Source organism: Theropithecus gelada, chromosome 1 (genome assembly GCF_003255815.1).
Source record: "Theropithecus gelada isolate Dixy chromosome 1, Tgel_1.0, whole genome shotgun sequence".
NCBI lineage: Eukaryota > Metazoa > Chordata > Mammalia > Primates > Cercopithecidae > Theropithecus > Theropithecus gelada.
The window spans coordinates 73,508,065-73,516,268 of NC_037668.1; the positions used below are offsets into that span (position 1 = coordinate 73,508,065).

General features: G+C 40.3%; 1 protein-coding gene across 3 annotated transcripts in view; it reads left to right on the forward strand.

Moving 5' to 3' along the window:
- The window catches only part of NASP (nuclear autoantigenic sperm protein), a 39,238-nt gene that overhangs the window by 14,946 nt on the left and 16,088 nt on the right, over positions 1-8,204 (forward strand). For 2 of the 3 annotated variants that reach the window (XM_025384330.1, XM_025384344.1), the window contains exon 3: positions 5,845-5,955. The exons of the other annotated variant lie outside the window; for it this stretch is intronic. In XM_025384330.1, the coding sequence (XP_025240115.1) occupies positions 5,845-5,955 (111 nt within the window). The remainder of the gene's footprint in view (positions 1-5,844; positions 5,956-8,204) is intronic. 3 annotated transcript variants of the gene reach the window in all.

Here is an 8,204-nt window from a genome sequence, read left to right on the forward strand (position 1 = left end):
ATCCCAGCACTTTGGGAGGCCGAGGCGGGCGGATCACGAGGTCAGGAGATCGAGACCATCCTGGCTAACATGGTGAAACCCCGTCTCTACTAAAAATACGAAAAACTAGCCGGGCGTGGTGGCGGGTGCCTGTAGTCCCAGCTACTCGGAGGCTGAGGCAGGAAAATGGCCTGAACCTGGGAGGCGGAGCTTGCAGTGAGCCGAGATCGCGCCACTGCACTCCAGCCTGGGTGACACAGCGCGAGACTCCGTCTCAACAAAAAAAAAAAAAAAAAGAAATTACCACTTTGTTGGTCAAGTGTGGTGGCTCACGCCTGCATCCCAGTACTTTGGGAGGCTGAGGCGGGAGGATCACTTGAGGTCAGGAGTTTGAGATCAGTTTGGCAAACATGGTGAAACCCTGTCTCTAGTAAAAATACAAAAATCAGCCGGGCATGGTGGTATGCACCTGTAATCCCTGCTACTCAAGTGGCTGAGGCAAGAGAATCGCTTGAACCCAGGAGGCAGAGGTTATAGTGAGCCAAGATCGCGCCACTCCAGCCTGGGCAATAGAGTGAGAGGCTGTTTCAAAAAAAAAAATAAATAAACAAATTACCACTTGTTGACTGGGCATGGTGGCTCCTGCCTGTAATCCCAGCACTTTGTGTGGCCAAGGTGGTGGATCACTTGAGGTCAGGAGTTTGAGACCAGCCTGGCCAACATGGTGAAACGGTCTCTACTAAAAATACAAAAATTAACTGGGTGTGGTGGTGCCCTCTTTTAATCCCAGTTACTGGGGAGGCCGAGGCACAAGAATGGCTTGAACCCAGGAGGTGGAGGTTGCAGTGAGCTATTGTGCCACTGTACCCCAGCCTGGGTGACAGAGCAAGACTTTTTTTTTTTTAAAGACAAGTGACCACTTTGTTGGGTTTGGGTGTGGTAACAGAAGTATATCCAGTTATCTGAAAGGACTATTTAAATATTAAATATTCCCTTTCCAACTGCATATCTATGTCAAGTCAGATATTCTTGTACTTTAATGAAAAGAAAACATTACAGAATAGTGAATAGGGAAATCCTGTTCTACTAACAGACATTTAGGAGATTTGTAAAAATGTAACATCGCCACTATTCTTACCAAATTTTTGTTTTGAAGAGTTACTTTTCAGAGAAAGTCATGTTATTAACATGTAACATTTAAAAATATTTAAAATTATTTTAGTTTTAATTTCAGTATAGCGAATACTGATAGATGTAACTTGCATACACAGAGGCTTTTGGAGGGCTTCAGTAATGTAACAGTGTAAAGGATCCTGACATCAAAGTTTTTTTGCTCTTACGGAACACCAGCATCTCCATTTGTTCACAAGATCCCACTCATTGTTTACTTAATAATAGAACTCCTGTAGTTCTCTATACAACAATACTATTGTTTCCTATGAGATTACTTATATCAACCCACTAGGTATCATCAGGTTTAACTGTTTGTTGACCCCCTCATACTTCCCTTCATCTGTTACCTCACATCAGTTTCTTTGACAGGAAAATGTGAAAGAGGTGTCCACTCTGTTTCTCTACTACTACTTTTGTTATTAATTGAAGCTACTTCAATCAAGTTTTTCTCTACCATTCTACTAAAATAGTCTTGTTTACGGTCTTTAATACCATCCATATTCCTAGTAGTCATCTCTCAGCTCTCTGAGTTAATCTTGTCTTTAACATTTGACCCAATCCATTACTCCCATTACTTTTTCCCGTTACGTTTTTTATTTTTATTTTTATTTTTATTTATTTATTTTTGAGATGGAATCTTGCTCTGTCACCCAGGCTGGAGTGCAGTGGCACGATCTTGTCTCACTGCAGCCTCCTCCTCCCGGGTTCAAGCAATTCTCCTGCCTCATCCTCCCAAGTAGCTGGGATTACAGGCATGCACCACCGTGCCCAGCTAATTTTTGTATTTTTAGTAGAGACAGGGTTTCGCTGTGTTGGCCATCCACTGTGCCTGGCCCCGTTACTTTACTTCATACTATTTTCTTGTCTCTTTTCCTTCACTGGCTATTCCCCCAACCCCTGTTCTTCCTCATCTCCCCTATCTAAATATTGGAAGGCTTCCAGGACTCAGCCAGTCCTACAACCTCTTTATTAGTAGCCACTCCCTATGTATTCTCCCCAGTTAAGTCCCGTAGCTTTAAGTACCTGACTCTCCCATTTGTATCTCTAGTCCCCATATCTCTCCCAAATTTCCCCTTATAATATCTTGGAGGCCTAATAGGGATCTCAGAATTAACATATCCAAAGCTAAATACTGTACAGTAATTGATTGCCTTGTTTCTCAATGACTTTTCCTTCAGTTGACTTTTTATCAGACAGTGGCAATGTTGTTCTAGAATTTTTCATCTAGATTGTGTAGATTTGAATCGCTGCCATTAGTATTGAGTTTTCCATCTGTAAAGTGGGGGTAATAATTCAATAATTTTATGAGGTGAAGATCCTAGGGTTTAAATGTAGGTAAAATTTCTACATCGTCCGTTATTAACACTTAATACCAGTTGCCCAGGCCAAAAAACGTTTGCTTTATCTCTCACTCTTTTATTCAATAAATTATATACCTAGTCCATTAGCAGATTTTATTTTATTTTATTTTTATTTTTATTTTTTGAGACGGAGTCTTCCTCTGTCGCCCAGGCTGGAGCACAGTGGCCGGATCTCAGCTCACTGCAGGCTCCGCCTCCCGAGTTTATGCCATTCTCCTGCCTCAGCCTCCTCCCAAGTAGCTGGGACTACAGGCACCCGCCACCTCGCCCGGCTAGTTTTTTGTATTTTTTAGTAGAGACGGGGTTTCACCGTGTTAGCCAGGATGGTCTCGATCTCCTGACCTCGTGATCCGCCCGTCTTGGCCTCCCAAAGTGCTGGGATTACAGGCTTGAGCCACTGCGCCCGGCCCATTAGCAGATTTTAAAATAAGTATATTCAGAATCTAACCTCTAATACTCCTCAGGTTCTTGTCTAGATTTTTACAGTTTCTTTCTTTCCTTTTTTTTTTTTAAATAGAGAAAGAGTGGTGTTTTGTTTTTTTTTTTTTTTGGACATAGGGTCTTGCTCTGTTGCCCAGGCTAGAGTGGAGCAGCATGATCCTAGTTCACTGCAGCCTTGAATTCCTGGGCGCAAACAGTCCTCCTTCCTTAGCCTCCTGAGTAACGAGGACTGCAGGTGCACACCGTGATGTCAGCTAATTTTTGTATTTTCCTGTAGAGATGCTAGTCTCGAACTCCTGGGCTCAAGTGATCCTCCCACCTTGGCCTCCTGAAGTGCTGGGATTACAGGCATGAGCCACCATGCTCAGCCTTAGACTTTTTCTTTTTCTTTTTCTTTTTTTTTTTTGAGATGGAGTCTCGCTCTGTCACCCAGGCTGGAGTGCAGTGGCACAATCTCGGCTCCCTGCAACCTCTGCCTCCCTGGTTCAAGCAATTCTGCCTCAGTCTCCCAAGTAGCTGGGACTACAGGCACACACCCCCACGCCCAGCTAACTTCTGTATTTTCAGTAGAGATGGGGTTTCACCATGTTGGTCAGGCTGGTCTCGAACTCCTGACCTTGTGATCCACCTACCTCAGCCTCCCAAAGTGCTGGGATTACAGGCATGAGCCACCGCAGCCCGGCCAGACTTCTTTCCAACTGGTTTTCTCCCCAGTTCTATTCTTATTCTGTCTTAAAGTCTATACTAACGTGATGCTGCTCTCTCCCTCTTCCCTTTTATTTCCTATATTCTTCCCCAGCTTAGTCTAGCCAGAAAAGTTTTCTGTTTTTCAAATATTTCAAGCAAGCTTCTTTTAGAGCTTTGAACTTACTGTTGCCTCTGCCCTAGAGTGCTTTTCCCTTGTTTTTTTTTTTTTTTTTTTTTTTTTCCCCCGGCTTACCTTAAGTTCTCTGCTTCAATTTGACATTGTCCATGTGGTCTTAGCTCATTCTTGTTATAATCACAGTGTCTTGAATTGTGCCCAACAATATTAGGTGCCCAAGTATTGTTGATTGAATTAAGAAGAGGGATTATCCTTCCAAATAATTTGGTTTTCATTAATGGAACTTAGAATATCACTGACTCTTGCTCTTTTGACCCAGGTTTTTCTTAAAGCTGTAAGAAACATTAAATAAAGGTCTAATTGACACACAGGAAACTGCACATAACTTTAAAGTAACAATTACGAGTTTCTACATATGTATATACACCTGTAAACCATTATCACAATCAAGATAATGAGCATATTCATCACCTCAAAGTTTCCTCATGTGCCTTTGTACTTCATTCCCTCCCCAGCAACCATTAATCTGCTTTCTGTCACTGAAGATGGGTTGCATTTTGTAGAATATTATCTAAATAGAATCATACAGTAAGTACTGTTTCTTTTTGTATAGTTTCTTTGATTCAGCATAATTATTTTGAGATTCATCCATGTTACCACGTGTATTAATAGTTCATTCTTTTTATTAGTGAATGACATTTCATGATGTAGATATATCACAATTTGTTTATCCATTTGGGTTTCCAGTTTTTGGCTTACAAATAAAGCTGTTGTGAATATTTGTGTACAAGTCTTTGTATGGGCATTCATTTCCATTTTTTGGGTCCATACCTAGGAGTGGAATGGCTGGATCATATGGTAGGTATATATCTAACTTTAAGAAACACCCAAACTGTTTGCTAAAGTGATTCGGTCATTACATTATTACCAGCAGTGTTTGACAGTTCTAGTTGCCCTACATCCTCACTGTCATTTGGTGTGTGGTCAGTCTTTTAAAATTTTAGCCATTATAGTGAGTATAACAGTATCTTATCATGGGTTTAGTTTGTATTTTTTTGAGTGACCCATAATGTTGGCATCCTTTCATGTGCTTATTTGCCATCCATGTATCTTTGATGACATGTTTGTTAAAATCTTTCGCCCCCTTTTTATTGGATTATTATTGCATTCTAAGAGTTCTTTATATATTCAAGTCCTTTATCAGAAGTTTTGCATATATTTTCTACCAGTTTGGCTTGCCTTTTTTGTTTTTATAATAGTGTCTTTCAAAATCAAAAGTTTTTCATTTTAATGGTATGTCTACTTTACTGATTTTTTTTTTCCTCTTGTTAATAGTTTGTGCTTTTTCTTTCATATTCAGGAAGTCTTTGCCAAACCCAAAGTCACTAAGATTTTTATCCTATAGTTCCTTGTATAAATTTTATGGTTTAAATCTTATATTTAGATAGCCTATGATCCATTTCAGATTAATTTTTGTATGAGGTATAGATAACAGTTGAGGTTCACTTTATTGCATGTGGATTTATAATTACTCCAGCACCATCTGTTAGAAAGATTATCCATTCCCCATTGCATTTCCTTGGTACTTTGTCAAAATTTCAATTAGTTGTATATGTGTGGATCTGTTTTTGTACTCTGTGTTCTATTTGATCCATTTGCTTTTCTTTATGCCAATACTACATTGTCTTAATCTTAAAATCACTGCCTCTTGCCCTGTTTACCTAATGCTTCCTAATAATTCTTTTAGCTAGTACAATTTGTATGAATTTATGGTTCTTTTATGAAACCTTTTTTATTTGTTGCTTAATTAGCAAATATTTATAGTAATATAATACAGGCTTTGTGAGTAGATGAGCCGTTACGAGAAAATATTCTAGTCAAGCTTCTGGGAATGTTGCCTTTAAGATTTCTTTTGATTTTTGTGATGGTAAATAAGTGTGTTAGCCAGGCCTTGCCAGAGTAGTCCAAAGGTTTTAAAAAATTAAACTATTGTTCAAATATAGCAGGTATTCAAATAATACTGATTTAAACAGTACTTGACACTAGAAAAAAATCTTTTTCTTGCAGTCTGGATGTGGATAGTGAAGCTAAGAAACTATTGGGTTTAGGACAGAAACATCTGGTGATGGGGGATATTCCAGCAGCTGTCAATGCATTCCAGGAAGCAGCTAGTCTTTTGTAAGTATTGTATATTTTGCTATGATGTAATATTATGTTCTAATAAACCTTGAGTTATAAAAAGTTATTTTATGGGGAAAAAACATGAAGAGCAAGAGTTTTAAAACATTTGATTATTTTTCATGTGGTTTGTACCAGTAACTAAAACTTTAAATATCACCAAGCAATTTCACCCTTTCATTTTCCTGAGTAATGTAATTTATATTCCAATCACTGCTAATTTAGGTGACCATACCTTGTCCTGGTTTGTCTAGGACCTCTCCCCACCCTCCCCCACTTTTTTTTGTTGTTGTTGAGACAGGGTCTCTGTCATCCAGGCTGGAGTGCAGTGGCACAATCTCATGCTCACTGTAGCCTCAACCTCCCAGTCTCCCCAGTAGCTGGGACCACAGGTGTGTGCCACCATGCCCAGCTAATTTTTGTATTTTTTTTTTGTAGAGATGGGATTTCCCCACATTGCTCAGGCTGGTCTCGGAAGTCTTGGGCTTAAGCCACCTTGGCCTCCCAAAGTGCTTTGTAAAGGGATTACAGGTGTGAGCCACTGAGCCCAGCCTGACTTTCCCAATTTTAACACTGGAAGTTTGTGTCTATGGAAACACTTTAGGCCCAAGCAAGTCATGATTGATAGCGCTATTATTAGCACAGCATTTTTTCATACATTTTTAGCACATTTTCATACGTTCTTAGCACTGTTGTTGGAATTGCTTAGAAGTTGGTAGCTACCACCAGGTAGCCATGTAGACCTATATCCTGGAGGAAAATGTTAGCTTTAGGGCCTTAAAGATCATTTATTTTCCCCCAAAGACTTTAATGTACCTCCATTATCTGAGAGGGGAAAAAAAAAAAGTTAAATCTTCAAGCATCAGGCTTTTGGTTTATGGCTAGATTTGAGTTAGTTTCCTCAAATATAGTATTAGCAATTGGAATTGAAGGTCAGTCATTACATACATTACATACAGTTGATTACATTATGTACAGTTAAGTTAAATGTTCCTTATAAAAGAAATGGTTATAACAAAGCATTTGTGGGTTTCAGGTTTGACGCTTAATATCAATCCATTCTTTTCCTAACCCCCTACTGCCTCTCCCAATATCCAGAACAGAATCTTACTCCTGGATATCTGCAATAATCTCTTGTCTGATTCCTGTCCTCTTTGTTCCTCTCTGCTTGAGCTTAATGAATTGGAGCTTTGGTAGGGTAGAGACCAAATTTTATCTGGTAGTATTTAGGGAATTTTATTTTTTTAAATTTTTTTTTGAGATGGAGTTTCGCTCTTGCTGCCCTGGCTAGAGTGCGACGGCGTGATGTCAGCTCACTGCAACCCCTGCCTCCCGGGTTCAAGTGATTCTCCTGCCTCTACCTCCCGAGTAGCTGGGATTACAGGCATGCACCAGCACGCCTGCCTAATTTTGTATTTTTAGTAGAGATGGGGTTACTCCATGTTGGTTAGGCTGGTCTCGAACGCCCGATCTCAGGTGATTCACCTGCCTCAGCCTCCCAAAGTGCTGGGATTACAGGCGTGAGCCACTGTGCCCAGCTGAATTACGTATTTTTATTTAAAAATGCATGGTTGTCTTACAACATAAAATGTTACCTAAGTTTTTAAGCACACATAAACACTTTTTTCTTAGGTTATTTTTCCCAGATTACTGGAGAGGTCAGTATTCCCACGTTTTCCTGCCATTAAGGGTATTTAGGAAGAAAATTTGAGATGTCCTATTCTAATCTAGTAGACTACCCTTAAACATGACCTCCATCACAATTTACTGCTTAGGTTCTCTGTTTACTCTCAATAGACTCTTAGGCCATTAGTTGGCCTGGCTTTGCATGAATTCTGTCAGTATTTCACTCCATGAAAGCCAGTCTTCTTACCTTACATAGAAAAGTACTTTCTCCTTTCATTTATTTGTTCATTGTTTTTTTTTTTTGTTTGTTTGTTTTTGTTTTTGTTTTTTTTTTTTTGAGACTGAGTCTGGCTCTGTCGCCCAGGCTGGAGTGCAGTGGCCGGATCTCAGCTCACTGCAAGCTCCGCCTCCCGGGTTTACGCCATTCTCCTGCCTCAGCCTCCCGAGTAGCTGGGACCACAGGCGCCGCCACCTCGCCCGGCTAGTTTTTTTTTTGTATTTTTTAGTAGAGATGGGGTTTCACCGTGTTAGCCAGGATGGTCTCGATCTCCTGACCTCGTGATCCGCCCGTCTCGGCCTCCCAAAGTGCAGGGATTACAGGCTTGAGCCACCGCGCCCGGCCC